Source organism: Gracilinanus agilis, chromosome 6 (assembly GCF_016433145.1).
Source record: "Gracilinanus agilis isolate LMUSP501 chromosome 6, AgileGrace, whole genome shotgun sequence".
In the NCBI taxonomy this organism is placed as follows: domain Eukaryota; kingdom Metazoa; phylum Chordata; class Mammalia; order Didelphimorphia; family Didelphidae; genus Gracilinanus; species Gracilinanus agilis.
The window spans coordinates 292,188,984-292,210,651 of NC_058135.1; the positions used below are offsets into that span (position 1 = coordinate 292,188,984).

A 21,668-nucleotide genomic window follows, 5' to 3' on the forward strand; every position below is an offset into this window, starting at 1 on the left:
CCGAGAGGTGGGGGGGAAGGGAGGCTCCCAGACCGAGAGGTGGGGGGGAAGGGAGGCTCCTGGGTCTGAGGGGGGGGGGAAGGGAGGCTCCTGGGTCCGAGAGGTGGGGGGGAAGGGAGGCTCCTGGGTCCGAGAGGTCGCCCCACCCAAGCTTCTGAGAAAGGACAGACCTTCCTTCCAGCCTAGAATCAGCCCCGTGAGGGCTAAGCGAGGGGGGTTAAATGACTTGCTCAGGATCACACAGCTAGGGAGGATTGGTGACCAAATTTGAACTCAGGACCTCCTGTTTCCTGGCCTGGTTCTCAGTCCACTGAGCCCCTGGCTGCCCCCGTGGCACCTCCTTAAAGGGAGCCCACAGTGACGTGGGCGGCCTCGACGGCCTCTTCTGTCCAGGATTTTCCCCAGAACTTGTTTCACAATCCCAGCCTGACCTCTGCGTGTGTGTGACCTTCCTCCGTTCGGCTGGGTCTGGGGGAGCGGGTGGGAGGGGCAGAGGGGGGGGCGCCCACACTCCGTGTTTGAGGGCTTCTGTGGGCCCCCCCAAACAGCAGGGCCGGCACAGATCCCTGATGCGGGAAGAAGGGAAAAGGTGGAAGTAGCTGGAGAAGGACCAAAATGTGCCGGGGAGACCCGACGTGAGTGAGGACGTGCCGGCCGCCTCCCTCCCGTTTATAAACGTAAAACACGCCATTGCTCCACGCAGCCAGGCCCCACAGCCGTGGGAGAAGCCGGCTCTGCTGGCCGCCTTTCCCTTGCCTCTGCCCCCGCCTCCACCTTTAAATGGATGCTTCTGGCGGGGAAGGTCGGGGCTGAGCCGGGCTGGCCGGCCTCGCTGATGCGCCTTATTTTCCTGAAGCGAAGGGAAGTTCTTTATCTGGAAAAGGGGCCCCGAGGGCCCACCTCCCCGGCAGCTGGGGGGCTTCGCAGGGACGAGCTCGCAGGCCCTTGGCCAGCCGGAGCCTTTGGAGGCGAGGAGGGGAGCGTCTGGGCTTCGGAAGGAGAAGCCGCTTCCCTGGACACGCGGCCCAGCAGGGCGGCCCCACGGCCCGAGCTCTCTGGGGGAGGGGGGGTGGTCCGTGGCCAAAGAGGGACCCGAGGAGGCCGCCTGAGGGCGGAGAAAGGCTGGCTCTGCCTGCTCTACAGAGGACGAAGGGAACGGGGAGGCTGAGGCAGGGAGGAGGCCGCGAGGTCTCTCCCATGAAAGAGGGATTGGACGGGTTCTGTTTGGGCCCCACAGGCAGAACCAAGAACAGCGAGGTAAAAGGGGCGAAGAGGGACACGGAGGCTTACAGGGAAGGTTGGGGGGGGACATCCTTCCTGGAGCACGGCTGGGCCCCCCTCAGTGTAGACGCCCTTCCTGGGGATGGCCTGGGGCCATTCTTGGCCAGCGGGTGGCCTCTGCGCCTGGAGCTCTCCCCAGCCCCAGAGTCACAAGCTCAGAGTGGAGGCGGCTTCAGAGCATGAACGCTAGATTGGAGATTAGTCTGAGTGTGACTCCATCATCTTTGGGACCTCGGACACACTGGGGCCTTGTCCTGCCTCAGTTTCCCAGGCTGTAAAGTGAGGGAGGTGGCCCACAGGACCTCTGAGGTCTCTCTGATGGCATCAGAGCTCCGAAGAGGCCGAGAGTTTGGCATCTCCGAGAATCGGCAGGGGTGAGGCAGGGGCGGTGCTGGGGATGCAGAGACCGAAGCAAAGCCGCCCTGGCCTCCGGGGACTCGTGTTCGGTCAGGAGAAACGTCCAAGCAGGGGACGATCTTTAGAGATTAAGTGCAAGACGGCCTGGGGAAGCCCCTTCGCCCGCTACCCTTCTCCATCCTCGGCAAATCCCCCCAACAAGCCCTGGAGCACCTGGGAAACTTCCAGAGGCTTCTCGGCCTCTTGCTTCCCTCTCCTTCCCTCCCTCCCTTCTGGCGGGGTGTAAAGTGAAGGTAGGCCTGGAATGGGGTTCGGGGGGTCCTTTTTCCCCATCATGCTCGAGGGCTTGGTTGTCATAGACGTCGTGTCCTTCTGGGCCATTCCTGGGAGGGAGGACTCGGGGTCTGGGCTCCGGAGGCCTCTTCTGGGCCGGAGTTCTCTCTGCACACTGTCCACCAGCCTGAGCCAGGGCCTTGGCCAGGGCCTGCTGCGGTCCTCAGCTGAGCCGCTGCTGCTCCCAGGTTCAGATCAACAACAGGCTGAAACCCAAGCCTCTCCTCCCAACTCAAAATGTCAAGGCCCCAAAATAACTCGGGCCCTGGGCAGGGCCCGTAGTGCCAGCCTGCTCCCTCCAGGAAGGTTGTCTTCAGCGGTCGACCTTCCTCCGTGCCATCTGTTGGGCCAGCCTGCTCTGCCCCTGCAGACGGGTTCCCGCCTGAGGCTCCCACCGACGGGAACCCACAGGCATCTGTTATGCAACAGGGGCCGAAGGAATGTGAAGCCGGCTGGAGCCAAAGTCCAGGGAGCTCACATTTTTCTGGTCTTGGGCTCAGCCCGAGCATGCCTGTCCCTGGGCTCAGATTGGGCCTCCGGTCTGGGCAGAAAAAAGCCGCCTCGCTTCCCTTCCAGTCTCCTCTGGGCAGAGGAAGCAGGCTGATGGGCACCCCCCGCTCTCCAGTCTCTCCTCTCTTCTTTGTCCTGGAGGGAGGCTGAGCGGCAGAACCTCCACTTTAGAGATGAAGGCCTGAAGCCCAGAGCAGGGCTGTCCTCTGAGGCCATCTGGCTGGACTCTGAGCCCTGGAGAGAGAGGTCACAGCTGAGAAGCAGCAGAAGGAGATTTTGCCCCCAATTTGCTGACACAAAGTCCCACACTGCTTCTTTTTTTTTATTTAATAATTTTTATCTTTTAGAAAAGTTAACATGGTTACATGATTCATGCTCCTCCTTTCCCCTTCACCCCCCAACTCCCCCCACCCATGGCCGATGCGCATTTCCACTGGTTTTATCATGTGTCATCGATCAAGACTTATTTCCAAATTGTTGATAGTTGCCTTGATGTGGTAGTTTCGAGTCTACATCCCCAATCATGTCCGCCTCAGCCCATGTGTTCAAGGGGTTGTTTGTCTTCTGTTTCCTCTCCTGCAGTTCTTCCTCTGAATGTGGGTAGCATCTTTTCCATAAATCCCTCAGAATTGTCCTGGGTCATTGCATTGCTGCTAGTACAGACGTCCATTACATTCGGTTTTACCACAGTGTATCTGTCTCTGTGTACAATGTTCTTCTGGCTCTGCTCCTTTCACTCTGCATCAGTTCCTGGAGGTCGTTCCTGTTCACATGGAATTCCTCCAGTTTATTATTCCTTTGAGCACAATAGTATTCCATCACCAGCAGATAACATAATTTGTTCAGCCATTCCCCAATTGAAGGTCATCCCCTCATTTTCCAGTTTTTTGCCGCCACAAAAAGCACAGCTATAAATATTTTCATACAAGTCTGTTTATCTATGATCTCTTTGGGGTACAAACCCAACAATGGTATGGCTGGATCAAAGGGCAGGCAGTCTTTTATAGCCCTTTGAGCATAGTTCCAAATTGCCAGCCAGAATGGTTGGATCAGTTCACAACTCCACCAGCAATGCATTAATGTCCCAATTTGGCCACATCCCCTCCAGCATTCATTACTCTCCCCTTCTTTCATTTTAGCCAATCTGCTAGTTGTGAGGTGATACCTCAGAGTTGTTTTGATTTGCATTTCTCTAATTATTAGAGATTTAGAACACTTTCTCATGTGCTTATTGATACTTTTGATTTCTTTATATGAAAATTGCCTATTTATGTCCCTTGCCCATTTATTGATTGGGGAATAGCTTGATTTTTTTATACAATTGATTTAACTCCTTGTATATTTGAGTAATTAGACCCCTGTCAGAGTTTTTTATTATAAAGATTTTTTCCCAGTTTGTTGTTTCCCTTCTGATTTTGGTTGCATTGTTTTTGTTTGTACAAAAGCTTTTTAATTTAATATAATCAAAATTATTTATTTTACATTTTGTAATTTTCTTTAACTGTTACTTGGTTTTAAAGTCTTTCCTTTCCCAGAAATCTGACAGGTATACTATTTTGTGTTCACTTAACTTATTTATAGTTTCCCTCTTTATATTCAAGTCTTTCACCCATTCTGAATTTATCTTGGTGTATGTAGGGTGTGAGATGTTGAGTTAAGCCTAATCTCTCCCATATTGTTTTCCAAATTTCCCAGCAGTTTTTGTCAAATGGTGGATTTTTGTCCCAAAAGTTGGGCTCTTTGTGTTTATCAAACACTGTCTTGCTGATGTCATTAACCCCAAGTCTATTCCACTGATCCTCCCTTCTGTCACTTAGCCAGTACCATATTGTTTTGGTGACTGCTGCTTTATAGTATAGTTTAATATCTGGCACTGCCAGGCCCCCTTCCTTCACGTTTTTTTTTTCATTATTTCTCTTAATATTCTTGATCTTTTGTTATTCCAGATGAACTTTGTTATAGTTTTTCCTAATTCAGTAAAAAAGTTTTTTGGTAGTTTGATAGGTATGGTGCTAAATGGGTAAATTAATTTGGGTAGAATGGTCATTTTTATTATGTTAGCTCGTCCTACCCATGAGCAATCAATGTTTTTCCAATTGTTTAGATCTAGTTTTAATTGTTTGGAAAGTGTTTTGAAGTTGTTTTTGTATAATTCCTGTGTTTGTTTTGGTAGACAGATTCCTATGTATTGTCTAGGGTGATTTTAAATGGTGTTTCTCTTTCTACTTCTTGCTGCTCTAGTGTGTTGGAAATATATAGAAATGCTGATGATTTATGTGCATTTATTTTGTATCCTGCAACTTTGCTAAAGTTGTTGATTATTTCTACAAGCTTCTTAGTTGATTTTCTAGGAGTTTTTCACACTGCTTCTTCTTTGCCTGGGCACCAAACTCACAGCTGGGAGAGCCCTTAGGAGTGCCCAGTGCAGCCTGTGCCCGACCAGGCATCTCCTCCAGTTTGATAATATCCCCAAAGGGTAGCAGCCAGGAGGACTTATTAAGAGCCTACTGTGTGCCAGCATTCAAAGAAAGGCAAACCCAGTCCCTGCCCTCAGGGAGATCATGGTCTAATGGTGAATGGGAGGATGGTTCTGGTCCCCTCTCAGGTCAGCCCACTCCACTTTGGGACGGGTCTCATTGGGAAGAAGTTCTTGTTTCTCCACTGTGGGGGACAAGCAGATTAGTTTGCCTATTTCTAAGGAGGCCCCTGGCTCTGGAGTCAGAGGGAAGGGACCCAAATTCTACCTGTGACACTGATTATTCCTTGTGTTATCTTGGCCAAGTCACTTAATTTCCTCAGCGTCCTCCTCTGTAAAGAGGGACTAAACAGCCTCTTGAGGTCCCTCCAGCCCTACATCTTTGATTTCTTTGGACCTCTGTTTCTCCATTTGTCAATTGAGAGGATTAGACTAGATGGTTTGAGGAAACCTAGCCATCCTTGAGCTAGGTGGTGCCGTGGCACAGTCAAGAAGACCCGAGTTCAAATCCATCTTCAGACATGTCCTAGCTGTGTGACTCTGGGCAAGTCCCTAGACCTCTGTCTGCTTCAGCTCCCTCAGCTGTGAAGTGGGAATCATTCCTTCTGGATCTTCATTTCCTTCCCCCTGTGCTTGGCGGGGTGGGGTGGGGGGAGGCTCTGTCCCCAGATCTCTTCTTTCGCTTAGTGCAATCTCCTCACCTCCCACAGGACTTATTTTCATCGGATGCCCATGATGTCTCTCCTCCCAGCCCCCATCACCATCTCCAGCCCTCATCTCCCTCTGGAGCCCCAGTTCTGCTTGGCCAACTGCCTGCTTGATGGGCATCTGGCTTGTAGGACTGCTCTTGCTTGTAGGTTCTGCTTTATAACATCGGAGGGGGGGATCCTCTTCGCCCCTCTTCCCCCTCCTCCATTTCTAGTCTGTGCCAGATCCACCTCCCTCACCTCTGTCACTTGCGGCCCCTCTCTCCCCTCACTGGGCCACCACCCTCATTCGGTCCCTCATTAACTCTTTCCTGAACAGGGACAACAGCCTCCCGCTTGGCCCCTCTGCCTCCGGGCTCCCCATTCTCCCAGCCATTCCCCTACACAGCTGCTAAAGCAATTTCCCTCAAGCTCAGGTCTGACCGTGCCATTCCCCTGCTCAAAGGTCTCCAGTGGCTCCTTCTTGCCTCAAGGATAAAAGGCCAGCTTCTGATTTGGGCTTTGAAAACCCTTCACAGTCCGGCCCTATCTTCTTCTGAGCTTGTACCGCAGTCTGCCTCTCTGTGCCTGCTGTCTTCTTTGCTTCCCTCAGTGCGTGACATATAGTAGGTGCTTAATAAGTGCTGATGGATGGATTGATTCTCTGTGCTCTGCAAGGCACTCTCCTCCTTCCTTCCTTCATCTTTTGGAATTGCGTCTTCCTCCCCAACTTGAAGACTGAGCCCCAATCCCATATCTTTCAGGAGATTCTCGAAGTTCCTGATCATCAATATCCACCCTCTGACCCAAAGGACTCCGTATTTCTTTTTTCTAACGTCTGAATTATCTGTAAGCATGTTCTGTCCCCACTAGCTAGGTGGTGGAGTGGCTAGAGAGAGGATGGCTTGGAATCAGGAGGACTCCTTGGCACGAGTTCGAATCTGGCCTCAGATGCTTATTAGCTGTGTGACCCTAGGCAAGTCACTTCACACCCTGTTTGCCTCAGTTCCTTCGCTGTCAAAATGAGCTGGAGAAGGAAATGGCAGACCACTCCAGTGTCTTTGCCAAGAAAACCCCAAACGGGATCATGAAGAGATGGACAAGGGAACAGCCAGATAGTAACAAATGTCTTCCTTCCCTGAGGGCAGAACTAGTCCCTTTGTTGTCTTTGTGTCTCCTGCCTCCATGGAGGCTTTATTGATAGATTGTACTCAGCACCTGTGACCCTACTGGGTGCTGGCGCAGGAGCTCTCCATGGTGCTGATCCTCCCTCCCTCAGATGGCTGTATCCAGAGCTTGGTTCGCTCCTTTGGGCCGCCTTCCAGGCTTGGGGAGGGTCAGGGTGATCCCTGATGTGCCGCCTGGAGAACTGGGTATGCAGCCTCACAAGTGCGCCAGACACGAACTAAGGAGTGAAACGCTTCCAGAGTCATAATAGCTCACGTTCCTAGTACAATCGGAGGTTCACAGAGCTGTCTGTTCCTCTCCTTGGCTCTTCCCCACAACCCTGTGGGCCTCCATCACTTATGCAAGGCTCATCCTCATTTTATAGAAAAGGGATTAAGGTGAAATGACTTGCCCAGTGGCACTAGGTCACCAGACTCCTCAGAACAGGAGGCAGGTGAGGGCGAGGAGCAGTTTGGGGGCCTGGCAGCACTGAGAAGGGTTAGCCCAATGGTCTGCTCTGTAGAAGCGATGGACAGGTGAACAGGGACCAGGAACTCTGCAGCTCGGTTGCCCAGGCTTTCTTTTGGAATGAAAGAGCAAACATGGGCTATCCGTCAGGCATTTTTATGTCTTCTGGTATAACAAAGCACCTTCCTTAAGCCCCTCCCTCCTCACTGTTGGCCAGGGAAAGTATTGCAATAAAATGAGGGCTAGAACTAAATGTTTTATAAGTCAATCAACCAACAAGGTTGATTGTTTTTGTTTTTTTGTTAAACACCTTCTGTGTATCAGTACTGTGTACAGTGATGCAAAGTGCTGGGGATTCAAAGACCAAGCAACAATAGCACCTGCTCTCAAGGATCTTCCAGACCAATGGATCCCTTGATCCTAAGAGGTGGGGGGAAATTTCTGTAGGGTTATAATATTATTGGGTCAAGAAGAGCAAAGAAGGGGTAGTTGTGGGGTGCCAAAGGCTCATGTTAACAGATAAACCAAATCAGCAGGATTCAGAATGAAAAAAGCTCAGTGCACTACAAATTAAGAAGTAATCATGGAGGGGGCAGCTGGGTAACTCAGTGGATGAAGAGCCAGGCCTAGAGATGGGAGGTCCTGGGTTCAAATCTGGCCTCAGACACTTCCCAGCTGTGTGACCCTGGGCAAGTCACTTGACCCCCATTGCCTACCCTTACCACTCTTCTGCCCTGGAGCCAATACACAGTATTGACTCCAAGGTGGAAGGTAAGGGTTCTAAAAAGAAAAAATTTAAAAAAAAAGTAGTCATGGAGATTGTTTGAAATTAACTGACTGGATCGATAAATCAACAACTTAAATAAATGAATATTTATAAGAATATAAAATATCCAGATGAACAGAACGAGAAAGAGGGCTTTTAAACAATTCCATTTCAAAGGGAGAAATGGAAATATCTGTATAAACAGATCAATAGACACAGAAAACATTGATTTCTGTTAAAATACTCAAAGAGGAATGAATGGACCTTGTATTCAAATGAGAAAGCATCTCCATTTAAAACGAAGAGCTACTCAAAAGAATAATAAACTGGAGGAATTCCATGTGAACTGGAAAGACCTCTAGGAATTGATGCAGAGTGAAAGGAGTAGAACCGGGAGAACATTGTACACAGAGATGGATACACTATGGCACAATCAAATGTAATGGACTTCTGTACTAGCAGCAATGCAATGACCCAGAACAAATCTGAGGGACTTATGAGAAAGAACACTACCCACATCCAGAGAAAGAACTGTGGGAGCAGAAACGCAGAAGAAAAACAACTGCCAGATCACATGGGTGAATGGGGATATAATTAGGGATATTGACTCATAATGAGCACCCCAGGGCAAATATCAATAATATGGAAATAAGGTCTTGATCAATGACACATGTAAAAACCAGTGGAAATGCGTGTCAACTGAGGGGGGTTGGGGGTAGAGGGGAGAGTAAGAACATCTATGGAAAATTTTCCTAAAAAATAAAATCTAAAAAATAAATAAATAAAATGAAGAGTTACTAAGATCTACCATTATATGTAATAAGCATAAATGAGAATCCTCTCCTAGAAAATCAGGAGTGAAACAAGACTGTTCACTGTCACCACTTCAGTTTGACGTAGGACTAGAAATGCTGCCTACAGCACTAAGAAATCGAGGGAGTGTGTCCATAAAGAAGAAACAAAATGGTCACTTTATAGTAGAGGATGGTCTACTTAAGAACTCAAGAGTCAAATAAAAACACTTCAGCAAATTTGAAGGATATAAAGTGGTATTGATGGTGTTGTTCCTGACTTTGACCTCATTTGGAGTTTTTTTTCAGAAAGTGGTTTGTCATTTCCTTCTCTAGTTCATTTTCCAGATGAAGAAACTGAGGCAAATAGAATTAAGTGACTTGCCCAGCGTCACACAGCTAGGAAGTATCTGAGGTTGAATTTGAACTCAGGTCTTCTGGCCTCCAGGCCCAGTGCTCTGTCCACTGAACCACCTAGCTGTCGACAATTTACAAAAGACAGAAAATCTAGTAGTCTAGTGTTTGACAAAGGCAAAGAGTCAAGCTACTGGGATGAGGACTCATTACTTGACCAAAACTGCTTGAAAAAGTGGAAAATCAGCCTATGGAGGAAACTAGATTTAGGCTATCACCTCTCCCACCTTCTAGCAAGTTAAGGTCCTAATGGATACTTGACTCAATTATAATCAGGCATGGAATGAACATATTAGGAAAAGGAAGCATTAACAAATTAGAAAAACACAAAGAAATTCACCTTTTTGGCCTGTAGATAGGAGACAAGTTCATGAGTAAACAAGGGAGAGAGAGGGTCATAGAAGACAAAAAGCATTGTTTTGTTGCATGAAATTAAAAAGGACTTACACAAACAAATCCAATAAAGTAAAGATTAAATTTAGAATTTGGGAAGAATCTTCGCAAAAAGTTTCTCTGCTAAAGGTCTCATATTTTTAAAATGTAGATTCTTCTAAATTTTGAGTTCCAAATTCTCTTCCTTCCTCTAACCCTTTCCCCACCCATTGGGAAGGCATGTGATATAATACCTATTATACATGTGAAGTCATACAAAATATACTTCTATATTAGCCATATTGCAAAAGAAAAAGAAACAGTGAAAAAATATGCTTCAATCTAGACTCAGAGTTAAGTAGTTTTCTCTCTGAAAGTGTATAGCATTCTTTATCATGAGTCCTTTGGAAGTGACATGGATCATTGTATCGATCAGAGTAGATAAGTCTTTCTCAGCTACTTATTGTTGCAATGTTGCTGTTGCTGTATATAATCTACTCCTGGTTCTGTTCACTTCACTTCATATCAGTTCATATAAGTCTTCCTTTTTTTTAAACCATCCTGCTCATTATTTCTTATAATACAATAGTATTCCATCACAATCTTATACCAGACTTGCTCAACCATTTCCCAGCTGATGGTTATTCCCTCGATTTCTAATTCTTTGTCATAAAAAAAAGCTGCTATAAATATTTTTACGTATATAGATTCTTTTCCTTTTCATTTGATCTCTTTGGGATAGAGACCTAGTAGTGGTATTGCTGGCTCGGAGAGTATGCATAGTTTTATAGTCCTTTGAGAGTAGTTCCAAATTGTTGTCTAGAATGGTTAGACCAGTTCACAACTCTAACAACAGGCATTAGTGCTCCAGTTTTCCACATCCCCTCCAGCATTTGTCATTTTCCTTTTCCATCATGTTAGCTAATTTGATGGATGTGAGGTCATACCTTACAGTTGTTTTAATCTGCATTTCTCTAATCAAGCATAATGGAGAGCATTTTTTCATGTGACCATAGATAGTTTTGTTTCTTCTTCTGAAAACTGTTTGTTCTTGACCTTTGACTTTTTTTTGTCAATAGGGGAATGGCTCTTATTTTTATAAATTTAGTTCAGTTCCTTATATGTTTGAGAAGTGAGACCCTTGTCAGAGAAACTTGCTATAAATTTAGACCCCTAGTTTCCTGCTTTACTTTTAATTTTGTCTGCATTGTTTTTGTGCAGAAACTTTTAAACTTACTATAATCAAAATTATCCATTTTCTTTTCTATGATCCTTTCTTGCTCTTATATGATTATAATTTTTCCCTTATCCATAGGTTCTATAGGTAATTTTTTTCTAAAGTCTTCTAACTTGCAAATATTAAATATCACTCTTTATATCCAAATCAGATATCCATTTTGACCGTAACTTGGTATACAGTTGGTCTCTGCCTACTTTCTGACAGATTGCTTTCCAGTTTTCCCAGCAATTTTTTAAACAGTTATTAATATTCATTTTTAACCTGTTTACATGCTTCATGCTTCCCAGCAATTTTTGTAAAATTGTGAGTTGTTGCTTCCAAAGCTTCGATCTTTGGGTTTATTGGACTATTTTACTATAGTCATTTACTGCTGTTAATTGTGTAACTAATCTATTCCACTAATCCACCACTGTTTCTTACCAGTACCACATTGTTTTGGTGATTACCACTTTCTAGTATTGTTTGAAATCTGGTATGGGTAGGTTCCCTACCTTTACTTTCTCCTCATTGATTCTCTTGGCATTTTTACCTTTTTTTTTTCCCCAGACAAATAAAATACTTTGTTTCTAACTATCCAATACTTCTTTGGTAGTTTGATTGGCATGATACTTAGTAACAAATTATTTGAAGTAGAACTGTCATTTTATTATATTGGCTCAACCCATCCATAAGCAATTAACATTTCTCCACTTGTTTAGATCTGCCTTTATTTGTGTGAAGAGTGTCTTATAATTGTGTTCATATGCTTCCTGAATGTTTTAGCAGATAAGTTCTAAATTATGTTATACTGTCTATAGTTATTTTAAACAGAATTTTTCTTTGTGTCTCTTCCTGCTAGTTTTTGTTGTTAGTACAAAGAAATGATAATTCCTGTGGATTTATTTTACATCCTGAAACTTTGCCAAAATCGTGAATTGTTTTGACTAGTTTTTTAGTTGATTCTCCAATTATACCATCACATCATCTAGTTTTGTTTCTTGTTCTTATAATTTCATTTTCTTATAATTGCTTTCTAATATTACCTTTTTAAAAAACCCTTATCTTCCATTTTATTTTATTTTATTTTTATTTTTAATAACCCTCACCTTCCACTTTAGAATCAATACTATGTATTGGTTCCAAGGCAGAAGAGTGATAAGAGCTAGTGTTATAATTATTGGGAGTCTCTTGATCTATTTGAGATGGTAAATTGATGTACAGAGAGAATAAGCTGACCCTTCTCTCCCTTATAACAGTTGCCCAGGCAGGATCCTTCAGGTCTAAGAGGTAGATCCCTTCAGGACCCACCTGGGGTTAATTGATATGTTGATTTGGGATCTTTAGCTAGGATAACGCCTTGTATTCTGACTGCGATTTCTCTCTTCCCAAAACAAGCTTTGACACTGCTTTAGGAAGGTACTTTATACTTTATATTAAACAAGAAGGATAAGGGTAAAGGACTGTGGTATAGGAGACCCTATTCTACTGGTCGCTAATGAAATCTCAACTGCTGGCAGATGAAGAATCAATGTAGCTTCCCTCTGGTTCAGCCTGGCCAGGACTAAATCAGAGTAGGTAAACTGTTGGGATATTTTGACTTCTTCTTCAATAGATCTTCAGCCTTACAGTTGAGTTATTTCCACCCTTTTCCACCCTCTTCGTCTCCTGCCCACTTTCCGGATCCCTCCCGGGCCCTGGGAAGCCTAGATATCTAGATGATGAAACTCCTAATATCTAGGGGCGACAGACACCGAGGTGGTGGTCAGGTACAGGTTGGCCCGGTATCTTAAGTACAGGAAGAGTTTTGCAGAGAGATGTTGCAGCCTCTCACTCCAAGACCAGGATCCACCAATCTCCAGCCTCAGCACAGGTCAAAAACCCAGAATTCCTTCTCCGGATTCTCAACTGCCCCTCCTCCTGCCTCTTGCATGACTCCCTGGGAACATTCTATCCAACTGACTTATTTGTCAATCAAAGGTGATCTTCAAGCTCCCAGAGATTCAATATAACACTAGGCATTGAGGGTTAAGTGACTTGCCTAGGGTCACACAGCTGGGAAGTGTCTGAGGTCAGATTTGAACCCAGGACCTTCTGTCTCTAGGTCTGGCTCTCAATCCACTGAGCTATCCAGCTACCCCCTTATCTTCTATTTTAGAATCAATATAGTGTATTGGTTTGAAGGCAGAAGAATGGTAAGGAGGCTGAGGGACTTATGAGAAAGAGAACTAGCCACAATCAAAGGAAGAACTGTGGGAGGAGAAATACAGAGGAAAAACAACTGCTTGAACACATGGGCTGATGGGGATATTATTGGGGATGAAGACACTAAACGATAACTCTGGTCCAACTATCAATAATATGGAATTGGGTTTTAATCAATAATACATGTAAAACCCAGTGGAATTGTGCGTTGGCTAAAAGGGGATAGGGGGGTTTGGGGAGAGGGAAAGCACATGCAGCATGTAACTATGGGAAAATATTCAAAGTAAAAATAAAAAATATAATTTAAAAAAGAAGAAGAATAATGGTAAGGACTAGGACCTCCTGTCTCTAGGCCTGGCTCTTTCTCCACTGAGCCATCCAGCTTTCCTGCTAATATTGCTTTTCTTACTATTATTCTTATTACTTATGACTACTTTTCTTATTACTATTGTCTTATTGCTATAGCTAGTGTTTCTAGTAAAATATTGAATAATAATAGTGATAATGGACATCCTTGCTTCACCCCCGATCTTAATAGAGAAGGTTTCCACTTTATCTCAATTATAGACAATGTTTGCTCTTGATTTTAGAGCTTTTCTATATCCATATCCCACTTATAATTTTAAGGAAAACTTTGTTTATTCCTATGCTTTCTAGTGTTTTAAAAAGGAATGGCTGTTGTATTTTGCTAAAAACTTTTTCTGAGGGGCAGCTGGGTAGCTCAGTGGATTGAGAGTCAGGCCTAGAGACGGGAGGTCCTAGGTTCAAATCCGGCCTCAGCCACTTCCCAGCTGTGTGACCCTGGGCAAGTCACTTGACCCCCATTGCCCACCCTTACCACTCTTCCACCTATGAGACAATACCCCAAAGTACAAGGGTTTTAAAAAAAAACCAAAAAAAAACTTTTTCTGAATCTATTGACATAATCATATGATTTTTATTGATTTTGTTATTGACATGGTTGATTATGCTGATAGTTTTCCCAACAATGAACTAGTCCTATTATTTCTAGTATAATCCCACCTGGTGATAGTATGTGATCTTTGTGATGTATCGCTGTAGTCTCCTTGCTAGTGTTTTATTAACATTTTTTGCATGAATATTTACCAAGGAAATTAGTTTATAGTTTTCTTTCCCTGTTTTTGCTCACCTTGGTTTAGATATCGTTACCATTTTTGTGTAGGACTCTAAAAGTCTTATTTCCAAGAAATGCGTGTATGTGGCTGGCTAAAATGCATTAAAATAGGAATCATTCCCCAATTAACAAATGCTCTAAGGTTATGAACAGATACTTCTCAAGGGAAGAAACCCAGCCTTGTGAAATACACGCCATATGAAGCTATAACCATATGAAAAATGCTCCAGATTGGTAATAATTAGAGAAAGACAAATTAAAGCAATTCTGAGATTCTGCTAGAGACCTCATCAAATGTTCAAGGAGGACAAAACAGGAAAAGTAAGCGGTGTGTGATCATTGAACCTGCTAGCGCCATGTTTGGAAGAAATCAAAGAAACAGGGAAATGTCCTGTATGTATAAAAATATAGCAACTTTTTTTGGTGATGGCAGTCTTACTCCTCCAAAAAACCTTTATATGAAGGTGATGCCAAACATTTGAGGAATGACTGCATGAGCTGTGTTCTACAGATGTGACTAAGATAGTGCTAAAAAATGAGAAAATGGATGGTTTCAAAGAGACATGGAAGGTCTAAACAGATGCAGAAGGAAGTGAGCAGAACAAGAACAATTTAGATAATAACAACACCATAAAGACAAGCACCTTTGAAATCTAGAAGAACTATGATGCATGCAATGCCCATGCATGCTACTGTCCACCTTCCAACAGAAGGTACCAATGAGATATGTATTTTTGTATGCAGCCATTGAGGATATTTGTTTTATTTGACTGTCTCTTTTTGTTAGGAGGACTTTGTATGCTACAGATGTGGAATGTTGTTAGTTTTACTTGATTGATTTAGTTTTTAAAGAGACTTCTCCTCTCTTGGAGTGGGAGTAATCAGTAAATATTTGAAATATAAAATGAAACATATAACAAATTTTTGAAAAGCCCCAAGCCCCAAAGCTAGAGTTAAGTGTCTGGGCTCGACACCTGTTTGTGCTGCTCGCTACCTTTGTGACATGGGTAAGTCACTTGACCTATGAGGACTTTGGTTTCCTTATCCGTAAAATGGGTTTGAAAAAAATTGACGAAAGAGCAAAAGGAGTCATACATACATAAATATTTACAGTGATTCTTTTTAAGGTGGCATAAAACTGAAAACTAAAGGTGGACTCTTCAATTGAGGATTGACTGAACAATAGGGCATATGAATGTAATGGAATACTTTTGTGCCATAATAATCAAATGGATGGTTTCAGAAAACTTAGGAGAATTATATGAACTGATGCAGAAACAAGTGAGCAGGACCACTTGACAGAGTAGTTGATATAATGACAACAACATTGCACATACAAACAACTTTATTTACTTCTTATCTATCCTAAACATGGGCAGTGTTGGGAAGACTCATCTTCCCGAGTTCCAGTCTGGTCCCAGACACTTACTAGCTATGTGACCTTGGGCAAGTCATTGAACCCTTTTTGCCTCAGTTTCTTCATCTATAAAATGAGCTGGAAAAGGAAATGGCAAACCACTGCAGTATGTTTGGCAAGGAAACCCCCACTGGGGTCACCAAGAGTCAGACATGACTGAAAAGTAACTTAACAATAAATTCTGGACATCTTACTTGTACCCATTTGCTTGCATGTTGTCTCTTCTATTAGATTGTAAACTCCTCGAGGGCTGAGATTGTCTTTTGTTTCTTTTTGTATTCCCAGAGCTTGGCACAGTGCCTGGCACGTAGTGGGAACTTATCAACTGTTTATTGACTGACTCATTGACTTAGAAAGACTTGAGAACTCTCATCAATGCGGTAACCAAACAGTTCCAGAGGACAAATCCAGATGCATGCTGTCTACCTCTGGATAGAGAGGTGATCTACACTGGATGTAGATCCATTTTTTGGCATGGTTAAATGGAAATTGTTTTCCTTGATGATGCATATTTATTACCAGGGTGGTATTTTTTCCCTCTGGGGAGAAGTGATAGGGAGAGGAAAAAATGCTTGCTAATTGAGAAAAGCAAAATAAAAAAAGGTATGGTGAAATAAAATGGAGGGGCAGCTCGGTGGTACAGTGGATAGAGTGCCAGGCCTGGAGAGGGGATGGGTTCAAATCTGGCCTCACAGACACTGCCTAATTTTGTGGCCCTGGCAAGTTGTTTAATCCTGTTTGCCCAGCGCTCGCCCTTCTGTCTTAGAATTATTACTAAGACAGAAAACAAGGGTTAAAAAAATAAAACGACATTAGGGGTCATTAGGCTGGACTCTTTTATCTCTCAGTCTTTGATGCGAAGACATTCTGAGTCTGGGCCATATACTCTGCTCTCCCATGGGAGAATGACCAACATTTCTCTGGGGTCTTGGTTGGCTCTAGATTTCCGAAGGAGGACTCGGTGCTGTCCAAGGTTCCTCTGGCTCTAAATCCTGTCATCCTTAACTCAACCATTTCACCTCTTGTCACTGATGCTGAGACAAGCATCTCTGGTGGCTTCCTACTGACCATATTTTCATCCTCTCTGCAGGTATATGTATTGGACAGACTGGGGTGAAACTCCTCGGATAGAACGTGCAGGGATGGACAGCAGCGTGAGGAAAATCATTGTCGATTCGGACATTTACTGGCCCAATGGCCTCACCATAGATCTCGAGGAGCAGAAACTTTACTGGGCAGATGCAAAGCTTAGTTTCATCCACCGAGCCAACTTGGATGGCTCTTTCAGGTATTCGTTGCTTTGCTCCAGGGTTTGTTTTCAACCGTTTAACAAGTCTGAGGGGGCAGCTAGTGCAGTGGCCATGGAGGTGGGAAGGCCCAGCTCAAGTCCCATCTCTGACGTACTGGGTGGCCCTAGCCGAGGCACTTAAGTAATCTCCGTGGGACTCAGTTTCCTCACTTCTAAGGAGAGAAGAGGAGGCTGAACTACACAGTCTGCAGGATTTCTTCTGCCTCTTGCTTTGTGACCCTGGAAGAGCTGTCTTTGAGGATTTGTAGGGCTGCCAGGTGGGAAGAGGGTTAGCCTAGTTCTTCTTGGCCAGAATGACGATCCCCAGGTGCAGTCTGAAAAGGGGGAAAGTTCAGTTGATGTAGGAAAAATTTTCTGCAATGAAAGGGATTTACCAGTGGACTGGGCTGTCTTGGGATGTTGTAGGCTCCCTTTCCTAAAGCCTGGTGACTACTGGTCGTGGATGTTGGAGATGGGACTCCCATTCAGGTTTGGGTTGGACTCAGTGTTTCTGGGGTGTTTTCCACATATGTTGGATAAAACAAAAATTCCATCGCCCATTTTCCTACTTTCTCAAATATCTTTTTAAAATTTTTTTAAACCCTTAACTTCTGTGTATTGGCTCCTAGGTGGAAGAGTGGTGAGGGTGGGCCATGGAGGCCAAGTGACTAGCCCAGGGTCACATTAGCTAGGAGGTCAGATTTGAACCCAGGACCTCCCATCTCTAGGCCTGACTCTCCATCCATTGAGCTACCCAGCTGCCCCCTTTCCCAAATATCTTGATGCAACTAGTTATCTGAATTTTGCAGACATAGTAAAACTGTTTAAATGAGGAAGCTGAGACTTAGAAAGGTTAGTGACTTGTACAGGGTCACACAGTCAGTTTGTGTTGGGGAATTCTTAGCAAAAACCCATGGCCTCGATGCGATGGGTCCAAAGATCTCCTTCGTGACTTCCCTTTGCCCTTGTTGGCCTTGATGGTGTCCACTTGAGCCATTGCCTCTCACCGGTCATTATTGGCTGGACATAAAAGGATCTGGGCCTCGCGGGTGGCCACCCTCATTTTCAGAGGCCCGTCCATACGAAGGGTCCGTGGGTGCTCTCCGCAGCTGAATTGATGGTGTTCCTTTCTTGTATCTGACGCACGTAGGCAAAAAGTGGTGGAAGGCAGCCTAACCCACCCCTTTGCCCTGACGCTCTCGGGGGACACCCTGTACTGGACAGACTGGCAGACACACTCCATTCATGCCTGCAACAAGAGGACTGGGGAGAAGAGGCGCGAGATCCTGGGGGCCCTGTACTCCCCCATGGACATCCAGGTGTTGAGCCAAGACAGGCAGCCCTACTGTGAGTAGACGCGCCCCTTCCTTTTGCTTTGTTTCTCTAACGAGCCTGGCATCGGAACATTCCCTGAGCCCCTGGGCACAGGGTGGCAGGGTGGCAGATGCCCGCCCTCTGTGGGCAGGGCAGGCTCTCGCCTCTCCCGGGCTTTCTGCAGGAGGGACGAGTGTCTCTTCTCCCAGGAACGAGCAACAGTGTTAGCCACAGTGATTTTGGGTTGGATCGAATAAGAGCCACCCACAAGCTCTTCGGGGGTTTCTGTGCCTCCTGAGGCCCTTCTCCACAGGAGGCAGTTAGGACAGGGTCTTTTCTCCCATTCACCGGATGAGGAAACTGAGGCTGCAGGAGGAAGTCTGCCTACGAAGACGCGGGGATGAGGGAGTCGCTCAGAGTCTGTGTGCCCAGCTCGGGTTCCCCAGCTTGTCCTTTCTTACAGTCCGCACTCCTTGTGAAGAGGACAACGGTGGCTGCTCCCACCTGTGCCTGCTGTCCCCACGAGAGCCTTTCTATGCCTGTGCCTGCCCCACGGGGGTGCAGCTGGAGGACAACGGCAAGACCTGTAAGGCAGGTAAGAAAGAGCCCCCCCTGATTGTCGAGGGCCGGGTCCGTGAGGGATGGCCGTGGTGGTGGTCTGAGGGTCTTTAGTGCACCCGAGGGGTCCCTGGGCTCTATCTCGCATCCTTGACCACCTACGTTGATTCAGAGTAATAGGGGTCAAGTGACTTGCCCAGGGTCACACAGCTGGGAAGTGTCTGAGGCCAGATTTGAACCCAGGACCTCCCGTCTCTAGGCGTGACTCTCCATCCACTGAGCTACCCAGCTGCCCCCCACTTCCTTTTTAAAAGTTGATTTTAATGGCTATCTTTTGCTTTCACGACGTCTACATTTTGGCTCCTAGTTAAGCAGTTAACATGTTTTTAGAGGACACGTGTGGGCAGCCTCCGGGCCCAGGGCGGCAGATGCCTGTTCCCTGTTCAGACTTCCTAGCTGTGTGACTATGGGGAGGTCATTTGTTTGTTTAAATAAATTTTGTCTGTATCATTTTTTACATTGTCCACATTTTCCCCCTCCCAGTGAACCATCCCATGCAATAAGGATTTTTTTTTAATGAAAAAATTCAATAAAACTGACTGAGACGTTGAAAAAAAATCAGATAATGTAAGGAAGGAAATCGAGTGGATGCCGGCCTGCCTTGATCTGCTTCAGACTCCGACAGTCCCTTTTTTGGCTGCGGAGAGCATGTTTAGGTGAATTCCTCGGCGTTATCTTTAGTCCTTCACTGTTGGTCAAAGTCCAGCATTTCTCGGTCCTCCCGGTTCTGCTCACTCCACTTTGCATCCGTTCATAGAAGTCTTTCCCAGCGTGTCCTGTTGGCCGTTTCTCGTGTACCGTCGCTCGGGCAGCTCTTTTCAGAGTCCGAGGGGTCATTTAGGACCTTCGTTGCTCATCCCTGGCGGTGAGGCCGGAGTCGGGCTGTGCTCGGGCTTGAAGGACTCTGGGCTGCTTGTTTTGGGGGCCAATTTGAGCTTCTCATCCAGGAGATCTGGATGCAGCCCTGGTTCGTCTCTGTGTGTGTTCCCTTGGGCAAGTCCTTTAAACTCTGTGCCTTGGCTTCCCCGCCTGTAAAAGGAAGAAGTCAGACTACAGAATTAGCCACTGTGGTGGTGACCATCTCCACTCATGGGAGAAGGGCCAGAGACCGGGGGATGGACAGGCTTCCTCCTGAGCCCCTGCATCCCACCTACTCCAGCCAGGACTCTCCTGCAGGGCCAGGAGGGTCCTCGGTGACGGCTCCCCTGCCCCCTCCCTCCCAAGCCAAAGGGACTCGAGCGGCCGCTCCTCCGAGTCAGGGACGGGTGGGAGCTTTCAAAGCTTGTCTGCCCGTGAGGGAGGCATTTCCCGTTGGATGTGCAAGAGCCGTCTTTCCCCTTACAGCTGGGAAGGCCATTTCCACCACTAAGTCGGGTCCCAGAATGCCAAAGGCGGCCCCTTTTTGTTGCCCTTTCCAATGGCCTGCAGCGGTGGGAATGGCGGCCAAAGGCATTCGGCACCGGCAGAAAGTAAATTGGGTTGGCGTTTCTTTGCCTGGGTTTGTACCTTTCCATTGTCTGCCCAGAAACTTGTCTCGGGCTTCTGTCCAAAGGGGGAAAAGCCTTTGGAAGAAACAAAAGCCTTGGAAGGAGGCCTCTGGTTTTACATAAGAGAGTGGCTCTTGGGTCCAGTCTTAGAAAAACCCCTTTTCCCCAGGCTTCCCTGCCTTCCCCTGCCTGCCTTCCCCTGCCTGCCTGCCATGTTCATCCCATTAGTTAACCTTTTTGTTCTTTGGCTAAACCTGGCGTAGTGTCAGAGATGGCTGGCAAAAGGGCTAGAACGGCAGGGAAGGAAATGCAGAGAGTCCTCCGCAGCAGAGCCCAGGCTCTGGCTTTCTGCTCTCGCTGAACCACCCAGATGGGTTCGAAGCTGGGCAATCAGAGGCCCGAGGAGAAGCCCCGCGCTGTCGTGGGCCCAGAGCCGGCTGGAAATCGGAAGCCTCCTGCCCCGGACATAGCGGCTCCGTGACTCGAGGCAGCCCTCAGTGTCCCCGACGGTGACTTTAAGACAGCCGACGGTGGTCGCAGGGGACGGGGATGGCCCCACACCAGGGACATCCGATGGCCTGCCCCCTCCCCCAAACCAATCAGGAGGAAACGTTCTCCATTTCACGCGTGGGTGCAGTCCTCCGAGAGTTTGTGTCCCTGAGCATTTGTGAAATTTCCCCTTGGAGGCTGGAGACGACCCATGGATGGACCTCAGTAAAGAAAAGCAGCAGCAGCCTGCTGGGATCGGTGGGGAATCCTCTGCTCAGGAGACCTTCATGGCTCCGGAGTACCTCCAGGGTCACAGACAGGTTCCCCTGTTTGACATTTAAACCCCTCCATAGCCTTCTGCCATCCAGACTTTACTTCATGAGTGCCATCTCCGCCATCCAGCACAGCCCAGCCCTTCCTTGTGTTCCTCCTGCTGGGCTGAGGCTGTTCCCGGGGCCTGGAATGCCCCTTTTCCAGGACAGAAGAGAAGGGTTTAGAGACAAAAGAGAAAGATTCCCACCCAGAGCCTTCCGCAGGCTTGTCACAGGCAGTCAAATAGATGGTGAGATCAGAGAGAAGTTTTTCAATTCAGGCCCCGTGGGCAGAAACTGAAATCACGGTTTTAACATCGTGGCGCTTTCGGGCAGTCTGACCCCTTTCCAAAGCCCCAGAACCCCTAGAATCCCAGAGGGGGAAGGGGCCTCCTCAGGGGTTACCAAGTCTAACCCCCTTCCCCAAAGTAGACACAGCCTGGCACCTCCCACATGAGCGTGTCCATCTAGCCTCCTCGAAGACCTGATGGTTCTCCCTCCCTCTCTCCTTTCTTCCTTTCTTCCTTCCTTCCTTCCTTCCTTCCTTCCTTCCTTCCTTCCTTCCTT

The 21,668-nt window shown here is 46.4% G+C and overlaps 1 protein-coding gene across 1 annotated transcript in view; it reads left to right on the forward strand.

Annotated features, from left to right (window-relative positions):
• Positions 1 to 21,668, forward strand: part of LRP5 (LDL receptor related protein 5) — a 130,889-nt gene that overhangs the window by 45,824 nt on the left and 63,397 nt on the right. Inside the window, exons 3-5 of the mRNA XM_044682058.1 lie at positions 16,685 to 16,882; positions 18,033 to 18,229; positions 18,660 to 18,791. Of these exons, the coding sequence (XP_044537993.1) occupies positions 16,685 to 16,882; positions 18,033 to 18,229; positions 18,660 to 18,791 (527 nt within the window). The remainder of the gene's footprint in view (positions 1 to 16,684; positions 16,883 to 18,032; positions 18,230 to 18,659; positions 18,792 to 21,668) is intronic.